Below are 20207 nucleotides of genomic sequence, written 5' to 3'. Positions count from 1 at the left end.
TCCGTTTAAGGCAGAATGGCACATGCTTGTGACAAAGGTGATGACAAATGGATATGTACTGAAGGGACAGCACCAACACAGATGAATGAAGGAAATGATGGAAATACACAACACCAGACAGAAAGCAAAATAAAATTTAAGATTATAAATGTCAATGAAATATATTGTGTATGTAGTATCTTGAATTATATAAAATCAGTGCATATAAGACTAATGTCTTATTTTGACATTAGACAAAAGACTAAAGTCAATTTTTTGAATAATTTGTGAAATTTTACACAAATTCTACCAAGAATTGTGAATGCAAAGAATGATTTTACTGTTTTATAATATTTACATCAACCTACCTATAGTTATGAATAAAACACTTATTACATTAAAATAATACTGCTTGGGGATCCCTGGGTGGCGCAATGGTTTGGCGCCTGCCTTTGGCCCAGGGCACGATCCTGGAGACCCGGGATCGAATTCCACGTCGGGCTTCCTGTGCATGGAGCCTGCTTCTCCCTCTGCCTATGTCTCTGCCTCTCTCTCTCTGTGTGTGTGACTATCATAAATAAATAATTAAAAAAGAAATAATACTGCTTGAGTTTCTGTTTTCTCATCTTAATAAGTATATATATATATATATATACTAACATGACCCACATACAAATGTTAACTATATTTGTAGGAGTTAATTTATACTAGCTCACATTAAGATACATTAGTAATATTCATGGATACTAACGAGATGCAGATCTTTGCAGGTAGAATTGTGCTCACAGGCATTCAGGATGCAGTCATCAATGTCCTGTTCACATCTCAGGCCAGCAAAACCCGGATTGCATAAGCAGGAGAAGCCATTAACCACTGAGAACAAGAGATAAGAGAAAATCATATCCTTTTAGTAATGATCTGGGTAATGCTAATTATTTTAAAGAATATTGTATTCAACTAAATGCATTTCACTTTTAATCAAAGAAAATGTGAATTCACAGCTCTCTCAACAATATTTTCTAAGTAACTATTTTTCTCCATTCTATTTAACTAAAACTTTAATTTAAAATAAGAACAATTACAATAAACATTTGGTAACAGTTTGCAAAGCAAAATGATAACATCCAATTTTCTTCCTCTTCTCTCCCTTTCTTTTATTTGCCAGGAAATAATACAGGTGATAAATAGGTTACTTTTACATCAATTAACTTTTCCTCAAGTGTTTTAGGTTTAATAAACCAGAAGTTAACTCGTTAAAGTTTTTTGTGTGACAAGGTACATTAAAGTGGGTAGTGATCTGAAAGTTGATATTGAACTACTTAAGCCTTAGTTAAAAAGAGCTTTCACATTTCATCATGATCTTTTGAAAGTAATAATCAGAATCTGTCCTCTATTTTATCATTAATGATAGAAAAAGAACAGTTTCTGAAGCATCTCAAGGAAGTGGTGACAGCATAAATTGTAGTTGAAGTAAGAACATATCTATGGCTGCTTCTAGTCAGTCCCTGGATTCTTCATTACCCCTATGATTTACCATGTAGCCTACACCACTCCACCTCTGTGCATGTACTCTCATTAAACATTGAGGTTTTCAATACACTGTGCGGTATTTGCTGGCTTCTAGATTTCTGCAGCTGTGCTTCTGAATAGCATGTGTACCTGGGCTTTTAAAGAAAACCAGCTCACAGCTGTCAAAAGAGACGAGGGAGACACAAGAATGGCAGCTCTTTAAACAGGATTTTACTACTATTATATTTTACTTTCTTCATGTGGCATCCTAACTTATAGCGTCCCATTGAATCAAAATAATAATAAACAAGTACAGCTGTAAATAAATTATTGAGGCAAAATGGGATCAATTGTGTTTGCCTTATTTATTATATATGGCATTATATATGTTAATGAATTAAAATCAAATGTTATATAATATATAATTAAGACATTGTAGGATATCATAAAGTATAATGATGTTTTAAAAAATGTTTATAATTATAAATTCAAGTTTGGATACTGGCACAGAATGGCAAGTAATAAAAAACTAGAGTCAAATTAACTTTCTGTTTAGACAGAGATATTCTTTGCAGATGGATGAATTTTTTTATTTTATTTTTTAATTTGCCATTTTTAAAAAATAAATTCAATTTGCCAACATATCGATGAATTATTTTAAAAGAAAAACAACAATAGATAACTAAATTAGCAAAGGGTTTGAAAGATAGAGATTGGTTTTAGGAAATAAAGCTTGCATTTATTATTAAGAAATATGCTTTTTGAATGTTGACTGTTCTGGGCTAAGCTAAGAACAGAAGCTAGATGTAAGCCTGGGGAATTAGACTGGATGTCATAGGTAAAATAAGTAAACAAATGAACAATCATAATTTGTTTGAAATTTAAAACAATAAAAAATGTTTTTTGTTGTTGTTGTTTTGCTTTTTGTTTTTTTCCTCACACCTAACTTAACTATGGAGTATATGATATCATCATTTTTTCAGGAAATAATTTTGAAGCATATTGCCTTGTTTTGGTGTTATTTTCTTTTTATCAGAAAATACAGTCACTATTTTTATTAGTTCTTGTTTATAAATATTCCATACTCCGATTTGAATTGAAATTTTCATTAGATAAACCCTGCATGAATTTGGATGTACTATTAGTTTAAAACTTAATATGCACTAAACATCATAGATTAGTGTACTGAAGCAAAGCTTCTGATATGATAAAATTTCATTGTGAAAATAAAGATATTTTAATAATACATTGTCAATGTGGTAAACACGTGCTTGAGATTTACAGTTTCATATTTACATATTAATAATTGTTTCTTATATATAGTTACATAATTAATACTGTTAACTTGAATTCAAGAAGTTTGGCTTCCCAAACTATTTTATATTTGAGAAAGTATTAAGAATATAATATCTTAGATTTATGCTGATATCAGTTTACATGTCTGATCTAATTTTTAATAAATGTTTTGGTTCTCTGGTGGTTGTTAAATCTCCTTGGATGAGGTCCAAAATATACCATGGCTAATTCTATTATGAAATAGTTTTATATATCAGATACTCAAAGTTTACATTTTCCATAATATATTACGTATGACCTCCAAAATCTTAACAGGTAACATTGAAGTAAGTATAAGTAGCATATTTGAAAATTATGTTTTCTTATTGTATAAGGAATTATGATTTAAAATATTTTAGGCCCTTTTTCTTCTTTTTTACTATTTATTTATTTTTATTTTTATTTAAGTTCCAGGTAGTTAGCATACAGTGTAATATTAGTTTTAGCATACAATATAGCCTAAACTTTATACAACTTATAAAAATCATATGCACGTCATAAATATGTCACTCAGATTATATCAGAACTGCCCCATATATAACCCTATATAACCATTATTCTATGGCTTCCTAGATTTGAAGGGTTTCTAACCACTGAGGCATTCTATTCTGTCCCTTCCTTATTTTATAGTGAACATAAAAATTCAAGAGTCATTCCCAGCATCCCCAAATACCTATGGGTTTGAGGTCAGAAATATGATAATAGTGACTTAGTTCAAGGTAATTGGAGAATTTCAAATTGTCACATAATATTTACAGTGACAAAATCAGGAAAAAAAAAAGAAGAAAAAAGAAAATGATGATAATGTTGGTTCAAATGAAGAGTAGCAAACAGGTGGCCCATAGCCCCAAAATATATTTTTGCTTAGCTGTCATAGTGTCAGAAAAGTTAATACTATTATATCTAGATGGATATTCCAGTTTGCGAGGACCCCTCTACTACCTGTTGTTTTAAACTTGGGCTGCTTCATTCAATTTGGAAAAAAAAAAATTATGCTCCTTACTGACATGCATTTACAAAGCATTAGTTTAAAGAAAATAATTCATAACTTCAGTTAAATTATATCATTTCAAGATAAAACGACTTTCCTTCAAAATGTACTTTTTCACAGATTATATTAACCATTCATTGAGCAAAGGATCACATAAAATTTAAAGGAGATACAATAAAACAAAATAAAATGGAGTGTTTTGGTCAACATCCTTCTAGCTTACTCTTTTTTCCCCTTCACATCCATTCATTGTATCCAGTTCACAGGGCTATTTCATGACCTGTTTCTCCTGTGTCTCAACAAAAGTTATCTATTTCAAATTATCCGTATGTTATTCCATTTCAAAAACCATGTTCTCATATTCAATATTTCTTCTTTTTCTTCTTTCTCCCCTTCCGTCTTCTGCTTTTTCCTTTTCTTCTTCTGTCTTCTTTTTTCTCTATAAGTTTAAATTTCTTCAGTAATACATATTTGGTAGGGGGAAATATGTGTGTGTCTGTGTGTGTCTGTGTCTGTGTTTGTGTAACAGATGTGATAAAATAATGATTTATTTTAAATCACTGTAAATAGTGCCCCTCCTACGTATAAATACTATTTAAAAATAATTTTAAAATGGCTAATTCTAACATCAGAACACAGAACTCACATCTCATTAAATTTTCTCATTTGATATCATTATTACTCACAAAAATGTAAATGAATTCATTATATGTGGGGGTATTTTATGAAAACACCTGGGATTGGCTTTGATATTCATGACAGGGTAAAATTAGTAAATAATTAAGGTTGCATACTGAGTTATTCCATTACTATGTCAGATTCTAAGTTAGATTACTCTGCAAGAATTGCTGTGACTGAACTCACTGTCATAGCAATATCCATGCAAGCAAGGGTTGGAGCTGCACTCATTGACGTTGATCTCACAGTGTGGACCTGTAAAGCCTTTACTACATTGGCACTGGTACCCAAGAGGAGATATTTCTGGATCCATTTTTTTTCTACACACAGCACCATTTTCACAAGGATCACTAGCCTCACAAGGTCCAAAATCATGGTAAGCATCTGAAAGAGAAGAATCAGAGTGTCAGTGCTTACTTAATAAACAAATCTCTACAACTACTGTCACTTACCTGGCATGTGTTTGCATAAATGCATTTGACTTAGTCTCTAGGCAATGACTCATAATTTTATTCAATATTATCATTGTGATTCTCTCTGTCTACATTACAACTTAAGAAAGAAACGCTATTTATGATTTCTTTTTTTTATTTTTTTATTTTTTATTTTTTATATATATATTTTTTTATTTATGATTTCAATGCTTCATCTAACAAAGCACCAGCAGGCAGCAACGTTAAGTGACAGCATTTTTAAAAATACCATTTTGTTTCTTTACCTCTTGTTCAATAATGTGTTCTGAAGACATTGCAATTTTAAAAAGTACGTTATTGATGAGTGATGCTCCCTGTGTTTTTTGTTTTTGTTTTTGTTTGCCTGGTGCCCTAGAGGCTGCTGCTATCACTATAAGCTTTGCTTAATGGATTTGTTGCTATTCTCAAAACAAGTAAACAATGAAAAAAGAACATTTTAATAAGGTTTTAATCTTAAGAGTAACACCTCAACCCTGAAACTAAATTTTACTTTTTATTCAGAGAATGTAACTAGATAAAGCAATTGTTATTGGGTAAAATATACGCAAGTATTTGGAGATAAGAAATAAGATGGTTGACCCAAGGGAATACATAGCAAACAAAAAGTGAAGCATAAACAAGCACTAAAGCTGTTCAACAGAGCAAAGTCATTATTCAAGTGTCAGTTTTCCAGACATAGTAAAAAATATTTGTATATTAGCTATTTGGAAAGTATTTAAATAATAGTATTCATTCATCAAAATGTGTACCATATTTGTACAAACATAGCTTTTACAAGTGCCTGGCTGAATATCTCAAAGAAGAAAATATCCAGTGATCATTAAGCCTTTTAACCACTCTGATTTTTTTTAGTAACTCCACAACTATAGGGATGAAGAGAAAATAAAACAAACTGGGATAAGAGATGAGGTTTTTAAAGTTTAGAAGTATAGTAGTAGTTGGATAAATTTTAAAATCTCAGAATCCCTCTGGCCCTCCCAACTTTTCTTTTTCTTGTTATCAAGATAATCTTAGAAGCTGCTGAAGACATCAACAATGTATACAGTGAAAGACTCAAAGTAATATAGTGTTCATAAAATAAGAGCAATAGAAATCGTACCAAGTTGAATAGACACCCAGTATTTCAAGTTTCTAAGTACAGGAAAATAAGTAAAAACAAAAACTACTTCCAAAGAGCATAGAAACAAATTATTTCCTTCAAATAAAAAGCAATTATTAAGAGGATTTTTCTTTTCAAGAGCTACGGTAAGTAGTGTGGAGAATTCAAACAGGAACAAGGACTCTTCTTTCTTAAAACATTATGAAATTGAAGTATATGGCAAATGGTGCATTCCTAGATACTGTTTTATCATAATTAAAGTATTTGCTTTACAAAATAAGAGAAATGGCATTGTACAAAATCTACCAGAAACACATAAAACAATGAATTATCCTTAACAAAAAGTTCTCATGCAAGCCCTTCTTTCTAATTACCTACTTCTAAATATTTAATTGTAAGAATAGATGTTGTGCTTTGCTAGTGAGAAGCTAATTTAGCCTGCCTCTTTCATAAATTGTTGTGTGTATATAATCCATTAGATTGCTGAACAATAATTCATACTTGTATTTGAGAAGACTCTCATGATATTCTCTTTTATGGAATACACATGAGTTCACTGTACCTTGAACATCATGTTGATTTGTATACTAATTCACTATATAAATGCTTGATGAGTTCCTACTAGGTGTCAAGCAATGAGATAGAAGGTAGGGTTATAAACAATGTGGGTTCATATAAGCAAGTAAATCAATACAGTGTAATAAGGGATAGATGTGGTCAATTTCTCATGCTAAGTAATCACTGTAGGAGGAAGAATTCTAATACGGTCTCTGGTCCTCACCCCCTGGATAAATAGCCTGTAGAATCCTCTACCTTTGAGTATGGGTGAGATTTGTGAATGCCATGAAATATCACTTTGATTATTATGTTATATTATATTAAAGAAAGGGTATGTAGAAATAATTAAAGTCACCTGATCTAATGATTTTGAGTCAGTCAAAAGAGAAATTATCTTGGGAAGCTCTGACTTAATGAAGTGTGAAGTGCTCATGGATTGAGATAACAAATATTGTTAGAACATCCGTACTATCCAAAGCAATCTATACATTTAATGCAATCCCTATCAAAATACCAATAGCATCTTTCATAAGACTAGAACAAAAAATCCTAAAATTTGCATGGAACCATAAAAGACCTTGAATAGCTGAAGAAATCTTGAAAAAGAACAAAACTGAAGGTGTCACATTTCCAGATTTCAGGATATACTCCAAAACTGTAGTAATCAAAGAGTATGATCCTGGCACAAAAATAAACATATAAATCAATGAAACAGAATAGAAAACCCAGAAATAAACCCACAATTATATGGTCAATTAATCATCAACAAAGGAGTAAGAATATCCAATGGAGAAAAGACAGTGTTTTCAACAAATGGTATTCAGAAAACTGGACAGCTACATGCAAAAGAATGAAACTGGACCACTTTCTTACACCATACAAAAATAACTCAAAAGGGATTAAAGACCTAAATGTAAGACCTGGAACCATAAAATCCTAGAAGAAACATTAGGTGGTAATTTCCCTGACATTGGCTGTACCAACATTTTTCTAGATATGTCTCCTGAGGCAAGGGAAACAAAAGCAAAAATAAGCTATTGGGACTACATCAAAATACAAAGCTTCTGCACAGTAAAGGAAACAATCAACAAAACTAAAAGACAACCTGAAGAATGGGAGAAGATATTTGCAAAGGAAATCTGATAGGGGTTGGTATCCAAAGTATACAAAGACCTTTACAACACAACATCCAAAAACAAATAATCCAATTTAAAAATAGATAGAAGACATGAACAGATATTTCTCCAAAGAAGACATACAGATGGCCAACAGACACACCAAAAGATGCTCGATATCACTCATCATCAGGGAAATGCAAATCAAAACCACAAGGAGATATTAACCTCACACCTTCAGAATGGCTCAAATAAAAAACACAAGAAATCCGTGTTGGTGAGGATGTGGAGAAAAAGAAATCCTTATGTGCTGTTGGTAAAAATGAAAACTGGTGCAGCCACTATGGAAAACGGAAAGGAAGTTCCTCAAAAAACTAAAAATAGAACTACCATATGACCTAGTTATTTCATTGCTAGGCATTTACCCACAGAATACAGAAAACAAAAACACTAATTCAATAAGATATATGCACCCTCATGTTTATTGCAGCATTATTTACAGTAGCCTAATTATGGAAGCAGCTCAAGTGTTCATCAGTAGATGAATGAATAAAGAAGATATATATAATGGAATATTACTCAGCTATAAAAAAGATGAAACCTTGCCATTTGCAACAACATGAATGGATCTAGAAAGTATAATCCTAAGTGAAACAGGTCAGTCAGAGAAAGACAAATACCATATGATTTCACTCATGTGGGATTTAATAAATAAACCAAATGAACAAAGATAAAAAGAGATAAATCAAAAGAGAGACTCTGAATTCTAGAAAACAAACGGATAGTTACCACAGGAGAGGTTGTGTGTGTGTGTGGCAGGTGAAATAAGTGAAGGGCATTAAGTGTAACTTATGATGAACACTGAGTAAGGTATAGAATTGTTGAATCACTATATTGTACACCTAATATAACACTGTGTGTTAACTATACTAGAGTTAAAAATAAAGATGTTACTGTTAATATGTTATAAAAGTAAGGATGAGACAAATGAAATTCACAAATTTGAATAATATTTCTGTAGGATGGTATAAGATCATAAAATGCTTTGCGGTCCATAGGACTTGGACCTGTGTGCATTGAAAAGTCATTAAAATCTTTCCTTAAAAGTTGTAATGAGGTATATACTAAGCCTGTTCATCCTGAGAATTATATTGCATTTCCAAGTTGTATTTAAAAATATATATAATGTTTATTTTTTCCCTGAGGTTTTATTTTGCTGAAAACTATATCTTGTTGACACAATTTAAAATCGAGAAGCCATGGTAATATGCATTTTATTCGCATACATAGTTGGTAGGAAAAATTAAAAACCTATTTTCATTAGTTTCTTTTTACAACTATGTCATCAATATGCAAAATCCCAAATGCTTAGGTTCCAACTGAAGTTGTACTGGTAGTAGAAATGTGCATTTAACTGAACTATCTTTCCTCTAATTGAAATTTGCATCAATCAAATTAGTATGCTAGTTTCAAGTGTATGAACCACTTTTAGTATCAAGTTCTTTACAATATTGTTAAACTTCTTAAAGAAAAATACTGTTTTGAAAGCTTCAAGTGGATATAGATGTTTATAGAAATGTGAATATGCTAAACATCAATTCACATTAGTCTAGTGGTTTGAATTTTTTCTTTATGATGATTTAGATAAACTTAAAGAAAAATGGTGTTTAAAACTTCTGAAGTGATAGCAGAATTCAGATATTTATTTAAAAAAAACCAGCAATGTTATAAATTAGTAAATAATAGGTTAGGTGCTAATTTCTGCTACAAGGTGTCATATAGGAAGTAAAAAAAATAGTCATAAAGGCACAGGCATCCACTACAAAGATACATGAAATGGAAATCAAATCTTCCAACTTTGACAATCTGCAACAAGAACTTTAAAAGATCAGCCTGGATAGTGTAAATTCTGTCAATGCAGAGAATTAGAGGGATATGTACTGGGTAAACAGAGTAGTTCTTCATGAAGCATACATTGAAGTATTAAAGATGTACTCTTTATATTCTCTTAAAGCCCATTATAAATCTATTATGCAAATTGTAAAAGAGAGACAATGCTTTTTATTAAACAGAAGAGCTAGATGACACTATATGTTTTTAATGGATATTAAAGCAGTAATAAATATTTTTGTGCATCGTAAATGACCAGAGAGGCCTACAATTATCTACCAACAGAAATTTCATGTAGATGAATGAAGCCTGAGTAATGATATTTATGGGAAAAATATTATCACTCTCTTTTTCTTTCTCCTCTACCTCCCTCACTATTTCCACCTCTAACTCTTCTCATCTCTATGACCTCTCTGTCTCACAAATGCACAAATCCATAGCTCTCAATTATATTATGAAGATATGATTTCTTCTCAAAGCTAGTGATCAGAAAGACAGAGAACAATGGAAAATACCACAGTTTTTTCTCATAATCGATTGGTATTTCCTCATTTATTTTCCCATAATCCTCATTTATTAGTGGCAAAAATATAGATATATTTTACAAATATTGGTCATATGTTAGAATTTATAATTTAAAAAAAATAAATAAAAATTATATACAATGGGCCCTGATTTACTGTGCTAAAATTCACTGACTTATATAAACATGTGGATTTTATGATATAAGAATATTTTAATAAAGCTATTAAGATATAATAGGGTAATAATATCTTTTTAGTAATATTAACTGATATTCCTGTTAAACTTTGGTTAGTCTCCATTAGGTCGATCACTATCTGATTAGAGGAAAAATAGATACCATATACAATTAAGAATTCAATTGATAAGTTATCAGCCTATAATTTAATTTTCTTTAGTGTCCTAATCTGACTTTGGTATTAGGGTAATGCTTGCCTTTTAAAATGAGTTTGGGAGTGTTTCTTCCTCTTTTTTTTTTTTTTTTCTTTTGGAAGTGTTTGAGAAGGATTCTTCTTTAAATGTTCAGTAGAATTCACCATGAAAACATCTAGTTCTAGGCTTTTCTTTGGTGGGCAGTCTTTGATTACTGATTCACTACCTTTATTCATTATTGGTTTATTCAAATGCTGTATTTCTTTTTTTTTTTTTTTTTTGTTTTTTGTTTTTTTTTTTTTGTATTTCTTTTTGATTTAGTCTTGGTATGTTTTGTGTTTCTAGAAATGTATCCATTTCTTTTAAGTTATCCAATCTGTTGGCATGTAATTGTTCATAGCAGTCTCTTATGACCCTGGTATATGCTTTCTGTGGCATGGGTGAACCAATTTTTTAGCAAAGGTCTAAATGGCTGAACCCCTGATACTGATAGCCATGGTAAATTTAGCATCAGTGAAAGCTAAAGGGAATCCCTGAAGTGCAGGGTGGTGAGGTGAGCTTGAGAGAATGAAAGAATGATCTTACAATGTACAAGGAAAGAGAATAGACCACAATTTACATCAATCTTGGTCTCAGCAGAGGGTGGTATAATGGCAGAAAAGGGCAAACAGATCAAGCACTATGAGAAACTTCAAAAGAAGCTAGAGAAAACTCAGGTACAACACATAAATGAAACAATTTTCTCCAAGCCATGATTATTACATAAACCACTTCTAAGCCCAGATGCCACACTGAAGTGAGGGGGGAAAAAATCCCCAAAGGAGAAACTCTCCAAAACACAGATTATTTAACACAGAAGGAGTTGCCTTTAATCTGGTAATAACCAACCACCTTATATCAAAATGACAGTACTTTTAAAGATTTTATTTACTTTGAGAGAAAAAGAAAGAGAGAGAGCAAGAGAGAGAGCATGAATGGGGGGTGGGGCAGAGGGAGAAAAAGAAGCAGACTTCCCACTGAGCAGGGAGTCCCATGTGGGACTCGATCCCAGGACCACAGGATCATGACCTGAGCTGAAATCAGATGCTAACCTGACTAAGCCACCCAGGCACCTTTACAGTGGTATGTTGAGATCAAATATAAAAGGAAGTTGTTTGTCTGTAAATTTACATTTTTAGTACTGTATATTCTGATCCCGTACACAAACTTCAAGATGCTGACTTTCAGTTTAACGAAGAGCTGGCAAGCTTGGTACACACAATCCCCTACTTCCCACAGTTGTGATACATTGCACAATATTAGAAGGCCACTCAAAAACAATATAAATCTTTTGCTTTTAAGTAGAACAGGAAGTATTTATCAGGGAACACATTCTGAAAGTTCAGTCTAGATCCTTGCCTAGTTATTTCCCCAATCCCATATCTTAATGCCACTGATATGATTAAAGTTTTCAAGAATTTTTCTCCTGTGACAAGACATTTAATTCAAATTTCAGATTAAATTATGGCACACAGTGGCCCAATAAATTAAACAATCTCAAGTAAAAAATAGTTGATGAGGTTAAAAATTTGAAGAAAGCACAATACTAATCAAGACTCAGAGGCTCACATAATTATAGCCCTCTTCTTTAATATAAACAACTTTAGTCTCCCAGGTGGTTTTATTTTATCATCACATTTTACAAAATTGGATTTACTCTTGAAAATAATCATAAAGGTATAATCTGTAGCTTCTATAAACGTCTACACATAGTAAATAAATAAAGGATAAAGATAACAGTGTAATGAAAACATTTCTATTTATTTATATGTTTAAGAGGTTTTGATTCACTGATGAGGCACATAGAGTCAAGGTAAGGTAAGGCATGATTTAGGTACTATTCATAATAATAACAATCACTTAGGGGCACCTGAGTGGCTGAGTTGATTAAGCATCAGTCTTCACTCAGGTCATGATCTCAGGGTCCTGGGATCAAGCTCTTTGTAGGACTCCTGCTCAGCAGGAAGCCTGCTTTCCCCTCTCCGTGTCCCTCTGCCCTCCCCCTGCCACTCATGTGTGCTCTCTCTCTCTCTCTCTCTAGCAAATAAATAAAAAAAGATCTTAAAAATTATTAATAATCACTTGGAACTTAAAACATACTTGGTACTATTTTAAGTGATTTATAAATGCCAACTCATTTTATTCTCACAAAGAACCTATGAGTAGTGATTGCTATTACCCCTCTTTTTAGGTGAGGAAATTGTGGCACAGGCTGATTATGTCAATAGGGAAGCCATGCTCCTTCCCAGACATCTGGCCCCAGATTCTACAAATTCAATTACAGTGCACTGCTGCTTCTCATGCTCTTCAGTTTTTCAAAACCATGCTTGTTTGTTGGTTTGTATTTTATGTAAAAAAATCCAAGTAATTTCATGCAAACAATCTTAAATTAAAAATCTATTTTCCTTTGTATTTAATCTGAATTGTCTACCATTTGAAAATCATAGGTTGTGATGAGAATTATTATTTTAGTTCTAGTGATTCTGTGCAAGCAGCATATATACATAGCTTTTAAAAAAAATGCCCCAAATATTAAGTCCTAGGAACTAACATCCACCCTTCTTTGTAAGTGCTCCAAAATGACTTTTTAAATAACCTTGAAAAAAGTTAGTTGTACCTCTAGGCATTCATTGAGTATTATCAGCCAGTGATTGGTTTCAGCAATTTCAAGGCAAAAATCTTCAACTAGACTGATCAAAGGTAGTGAATTTAGGTTAAATTAGCCTAAAATTGAATCAAATAGAAGTAGATAAATTCGTATCTTATCCCTGTATAGCAAAAGTCTTCTTGTATATGGAAAACATCATTATAGTCTAAGGAATATTGCCACATTTAAATTCCCAAGAAAAGAAATGCTCTTCTGAATATCTTAGAGATTATTCAATAGACTTTTCAGAGTATATTTGTGTCCATCAAAATATTGAAAATCAATATGCATTACTCACAAAATATACACTTGATAAAACATATTTAGCCATAGCAAATTTTAAGAGTTCTGGGTTCCCTTAAATCCATTAAACATATAAATCATCAAATGTCAAAGATGAAGCAATTGTACATTATTTATTTAAAACAACATGAGGGAAAAGCACATGTTATCCTTACTAAAATCTCAGCAACGAAGAAAATGAATTAATTTTAAACGAATGTTTTTTTAAATATCTTATTTATTTATTCATGAGACAGAAAGAGAGAGGCAGAGACACAAGCAGAGGGAGAAGCAGGGTCCCGGTGGGGAGTCCAATATAGGACTCAATACCAGGACCCCAGGATCATGACCTGAGCCGAAGGCAGACGCTCAACCACTGAGCCACCCAGGTGTCCCACAACTGGTTTTTTTTTTTTTTTTAAGATTTATTTATTTATTCATGATAGACATACAGAGAGAGAGAGAGGCAGAGACACAGGCAGAGGGAGAAGCAGGCTCCACGCCGGGATCCCGGGACTCCAGGAACATGCCCCGGGCCAAAGACCGGCGCTGAACCGCTGAGCCACCCAGGGATCCCCCCACAACTGGGTTTTAATGAATGTATAAATCCAGATAATTTCCCTCTTGAGACATGCATTTGTGATTCTGATCTCATATATTTAACTGTTTAGAGAATATAAGTTATTCAAAAACAAAAAAGTAAGAATTCTTTCATTTAGCAAATATATAGTAAAAGCGCATGGTACAAGACTGGTAGTCTGGAGAAGTTAAGCACTCAAGCAGATAAAAAGGAAAAAAAAACACACACACAAAAACAACATTCCAGGCCTCATGGGCTTTGAATTTTAGATAACAGAATAAGTGTAAGTCTATGAGCATAATAGTTCTTTTAATGGAACAAAAAGTGTCATTATAAAAGACTACCCAGGGCAGTGACTCTTCAATATAAGTGTATCAAAATTAGCACAAGTCATTCATATATAAATTATATTTTGAAAATTGCTCAATAAATACTAAGTTCCTCATAGTCAAATTATTTCCAAAGTGCACTAAATTGCCATATGTGTTTTTATTGGTAATCCTGTATCACTGTCTAATTCCTTATTAGGCATTACCTTTCTATGGCCATTTAGTAATTCTTCAATACCCTTCCTTGGAGAGATTGTATATGTGCTGCCAAAGGGAGCACCCTTCCTTGGAGAGATTGAAAAGGACTTTAGTCATTATTTAATTTACAGTCTTGTATCTGAAGTTCAGTTAGGAGAGCACAATCCAAAAGTTTACATAGCACTATGACAAATACTGTCAGGAAGCAAGTGCTCATTCAGACATCTCTGACTAATCCATCACCACATGTGTGGTTCTAGTCCTTCTCACTTTATTTATAATGTTTTTCTCTGACAGTGAGCAGCTTGTTTCCCATTATCTACAATTTACTTGCTTATTTATTCAACCTAGTATACAAGTAAAGTAGTTTCAGCCTTGCTAACCTTTGCATCTGTGAGAAACAAATTTACCCCAAAATACACTATTTATGTTCAGATTTTTCTGGCATTTGCCTTACTGTACCCAGTCAAAATAATGTTTTTCAAAGTTATTTAGGTCAAGTCCATTTGTCCCTTTTTCATTCAGTAAGGTTATGTCATACATATGTAATGAAACTGGATTTATTTGTGACAGTCTGCATCCTGTGATTAGACCCTCCAATACTCTGGTTGATTTTGTTTTTAATTTGTATACAGTAAAGTTTACTCTGTACTGTATATTTCTATCAATTTGACAAATGTATAGATTTATGTATCTATCTGAATATCACATAGAACAGTTAACATCAATCTAAAGATTCTCTGGAATGCCCCATTAAAAATAACCCATCCATAAGCTTCCTGGCAACCACTGATCTGCTTTTATTATAGTTCTGCCATTTCCTGAATGTTATAAAAATGGAATCATGCAGTATGTATCTATCTCTTGTGTCCAGCTTCTTTTACATAGCAAAAATACATTTAATACACTTCATCAGTGTTGTGTTATTCAATAATTTGTTCCTTTTTGTTGCTGAGCACTATACCATTGCATGGATGTACTAGAATTTGTTTATCCAGGCATGTGCTGAAAGGCATGTCAATTGTTTCTAGCTTTTTGGTAAATATGAAAATAAGTATAATATGAAGTAGAGACATTTGTCTAAGAGGTTTTGTGTGAATGTAATATTTAATTCACTTGAGTAAATACCTAAGTTCTGGTTCATGTGATAAATGTATGTTTAATTTAAAATAAACTGCTAAATTAATTTCTAACATGTTTTTACTGCTTCATATTCCCATCATTCCCAATGACAACAGTTTTGGTTGCTCTGTCTCCTCACAAATAAGTTTTGCTTATTTGCTATTTGTTTAGTTCATTCTATCCATACTAATGGATATATGATGGTCACCATGGAGTATTAAAATCAATTTTTCAATTTTTTATTTTAATATTATTTAAAGCTTTTATTTAAGAATGTTATCTTAAAACTATGTACACATCCTGTATCTTATAAATCATTCACCAATTATTTCTAATAATGGATGATTTTCAACTCTACCATTACTTTCATATTTTTAGCTGATATTCTGCTATAATGAAGAGTTTTCCCTTTATACTTCCCCCAAGTATTTATTTGTCAACTATGTATTTATGTAAGAATTGAGGCATCAATTCTTATAGTATTAAATGAATTAGAATCCATTAACTTCATTGTTTGTTTAATGTTCAAATTTTCTCATATTTCACCAAAGGAAGCTCTTTCAAGCTGGTTCCTTTGTGTCCTTTTGATAATTCTCACTTTTCTTTGAGTTCTGCTTTATTATTAATGCAAAAAAGTATTTATGGTTTATCTTATCTTGTCCCTTGGAATTTGTCTTTTCTCTAAAAAGCTATGGTCCCTTTAAGTGGAGAATGATATTTGAAATGAAAATCTGGGTGATATGGGTGCTAAGTATCAATAGACAAAGCTCAGAATTATGTGTGAATGCATATGTATATACATATACATATACACACATACATACATATTTTTCTATATCTGTATATACACAGATATACATGGCAGATATACATCAGGTTCAAGATGATACATATAATTTTCTCAATCATCCAATACCACTGGGCATATTCTAGCATAGCATAATATAAAGATGCACAAATTACATAAATACTTACATATATGTTTCTATGTGTACTTATTAAGAACCATGAATTCATACTCAGACCTCCAGTTGCTAGCAAATACCATGGAGTGTATTACTTCTATGTCTTTCCATATTTGTAAATTTCTTCACCACCTGTGACATACCTAACTCCTATTAACCTCAGTATATTTACTAATTTGTTTGAGACTATAATATACAGAAAAAGATTTAGAGTCGTTAACCAAAATCAAAATTGCTAAGCAAAACTATTAACAATAAATCAATTTACAGTCTTGTTTTTTGCTAAAATTAAATTAAGAATAAATTGTAAGTGTGCAGTAGATGGGTTTTTATAAATGCATACTTTTTAATCCATACATACTCCTTTAAGATTTGAACATTTCTATCACTTCAGAAAATGTTCTGCTTTCCCCTTACCAGTCAACTCTGTCTCTGAAAACCACCATTTTCTGATTTTCTTCCTATTTGAGAAATAACATAAGAGGAGGGACGCCTGGGTGGCTCAGCAGTTGAGCATCTGTCTTTGGCTCAGGGAGTGATCCCAGGGTTCTGGGATCGAGTCCTGCATTGGGCTCCCTGTGAGGAGCCTGCTTCTCCCTCTGCCTATGTCTCTGCCATTCTCTCTGTCTTTCATGAATAAATAAATAAAATCTTAAAAAAAAAACAGCATAAGTGGAATCTTATAATACATTCTCCTTTTTGTCCATCATCTTTAGGTTCAGCATACTGTTTGAAATGTTCTTGTGTATTAGTAGCTTGATCATTCCTATTGTTATGTGATAACCCATTGTATGTACCTATCATTAGTTGGATTATATATTTTTATGTTGACAGATATTTGGCTTGTTTCTAGGTTTGAATTGCTATGAATAAGATTCTTATAAACATTCCTGTAAATGCTTTTTATAAACAAATATTTTCATTTCACTTGCTTATATACCTAGGATTCAACTGCTGTTCCTACATTAGGTATATTGTTTAACTTTAAAAGTAATTTCCAAATTGTTTCCCAAAACTTTTTACATTTCATTTTCTATCAATAATTTTATTTTTTCTTGAGATAGAGAATATGTACAGGTAGGGGGAGGGGCAGAGGGAAAGGGGTCAGGGAGAGAATGTTAAGCACGGTCCACACCCAGCTCAGAGACCAATGCAGGGCTTGATCTCATGACCCTACGATCATGACCTGAGCCAAAATCAAGAGTTGGATGCTTAACTGAATGAATTACTCAAGTGCCTCTATTTTCTAACAATATTTTAAATCTCTATCATCACTGCATAAGAGTTCTATTTACTCCACATTTTCAGAAACAAATTAAAAAAAAAATTAGACATTAGAGGAGTATCCACTTTTAGCTTTTTTTTTTTTTTTGCATTTCCTTGATGATTAATGATGATAAAATTTATTTGCTTATCTTCCTTTATGAATGTTGGTTCCATTTATTTGCAAATTATTTTCAATGTTTTGTTTTATTTATATTATTGAATATTCTGCTTTTAGTCCTTTGCCAGAGAGATATTTGCATATATTTTATCCCATGCTTATCTTGTTATTTTCTAATGGTATCTTTTGTGAATAAAAGTTTTAAATTTCATTAGACTAAATTATCTTTTGTTTCTTTTATGGATATTGTTCTCGTTGCCTTTTCTAATAGAGAAAAGCTTCCTCCTAAGTCACAAAGGGCTTCTTCCATGTTTTCTCCTCAAAGCTTTATAGTTTTGGCTTTTATATAAAGATTAATGACCATCTAAAATAAATGTTTTTGTATGGTATTAGGTAGAAGTCAATGCCACCTTTTCCCCACATAAATATCTATTTATTCCATTACCATATGTTGAAAAGACTTCCATTTTCCTATTGAATTGCTTTGGATCTTTTATCAAAAATAAATTGTATAAATGTGGTTCTATTTCTGTAATCTTATTTCACTTTCATTGATTAATTTTTCTTCCTCCCTTTCTACCTCCCTCTTACTCTCTTTCCCTTCTTTCTTTCCTCTCTTGTTTCTTTTCTAATAAATACCCTTTTGATATTAAATCATGAAATCAGATAGTAAAACTTCTTCAGACTTGTTCTTTTACTCAAATTATTTTTACTATAAGTTCATATATATCTGTATTTTAAATCAAGTTGTCAATTGAAAAGAAAAAGAACCCTTTTCTTGCATTACAACAGTCATTACATTGAATTTATAGATCATTTTAACCATATTCATTCTTCCAACGTATGATCAGGTTACATTTTTTCCATCTCTATAAATCTTTAATTTATCTCACAATGTTTTATAGTTTTCTGCGTAGACATTTGTAAATTTTAACTTTACCCTAAGTTTTTTTTTTATGCTTTTGCAACTTTTGTAAAAGCACTTTTAGAAAGTTTTCATTTTCTAATCTCAACATAAGCTTGATGCTTATGTTCTTAGGGTCTTAGAAGAGAGTGGGTATTTTGGATGTAGATGAAATGTAAATAATTTGTGGTCACGTGGCAGACTATAGCAGAGAAAACTGTGACTCCTCTTCTTCAATCTGGATGAGCTCTCAATGTTTGCCTAATGCAACCTTGTAGAAATGTTACTTTGTCAATTTTTTTTTTTTTTTTGGCACAGACCTTAAGAGACTGGCAGTTTCTAGTTCCTTTCTTTCAAAATATTCACTCTAAGAGCAAGTTTTTAAAATATCAGCAGTACTGACATTTTCATCAAAAGTTTCTTTATTGTGTGGGGCTATCTTTTCCATTTTTTTAAAGATTTATTTATTTATTCATGAGAGACAGACTGAGAGAGAGAGAGGCAGAGACACAGGCAGAAGGAGAAGCAGGCTCCTCGCAGGGAGCCTGATGCGGAACTCGATCCTGGATCCCAGGATCAAGACCTGAGCTGAAAGCAGGCACCTAACCGCTGAACCACCCAGGTGTCCCATATCTTTTCCATTTAAAAATATTTTTATAGTATCCTCTGACCATAATATTAGTTTGCCAGAGGTTCATTACAAATTGGACAGCTTACACAGCAGAAATTTATTCTATTATGGTTCTGGAGGCAAGAATCCTAAAATCAAGGTGTTAATCCTTGAACCCAGGGTTGGTTGCTTAAAGGATTTTGAAAGACTGTGTTTCACACCTTTCTCCTAGCTTGTGGTGTTTGGCTAGCAATCACTGGCATACAATGGTTTGTAGAAGAGTCACCAGATCTCTGTCTTTATCTTCACATGGTTATCTCCTGCAGTGTGCGTCTGTGTCTAGATTATCCCTTCTGATACACCACTCATATTAGATTAGGGGCTAATCCTACATCAATATGACTTCATCATATCTACTTACATCTGAAATGACCCTACTACCAAATAAGGTCACATTTAAGGTATTGGAGGTTAGGGCTTTAACATGTAAATTTTGGAGGGGCACAATTCACCTGCTAACCTAACCACTAGATGCCCCTCTCACCCCTCCAAAATAGCTCTAGGCTTTGACAAATGTCCCCTCGAGGGCAAAATCATATTTATTTGAGAAGTGCTGCTCTACAAAA

At 32.3% G+C, this 20207-nt stretch overlaps 1 protein-coding gene across 1 annotated transcript in view; it reads right to left on the bottom strand.

The window, feature by feature from the left end:
• The window catches only part of EYS (eyes shut homolog), a 1513100-nt gene that overhangs the window by 1087664 nt on the left and 405229 nt on the right, over positions 1 to 20207 (bottom strand). The window contains exon 11 of the mRNA XM_072832461.1: positions 731 to 852. Coding sequence (XP_072688562.1) covers positions 731 to 852 — 122 coding nt within the window. The remainder of the gene's footprint in view (positions 1 to 730; positions 853 to 20207) is intronic.

The sequence above is a fragment of the Canis lupus genome, chromosome 7 (assembly GCF_048164855.1).
Source record: "Canis lupus baileyi chromosome 7, mCanLup2.hap1, whole genome shotgun sequence".
NCBI lineage: Eukaryota > Metazoa > Chordata > Mammalia > Carnivora > Canidae > Canis > Canis lupus.
This window is presented reverse-complemented; position numbering and strand designations above follow the sequence as displayed.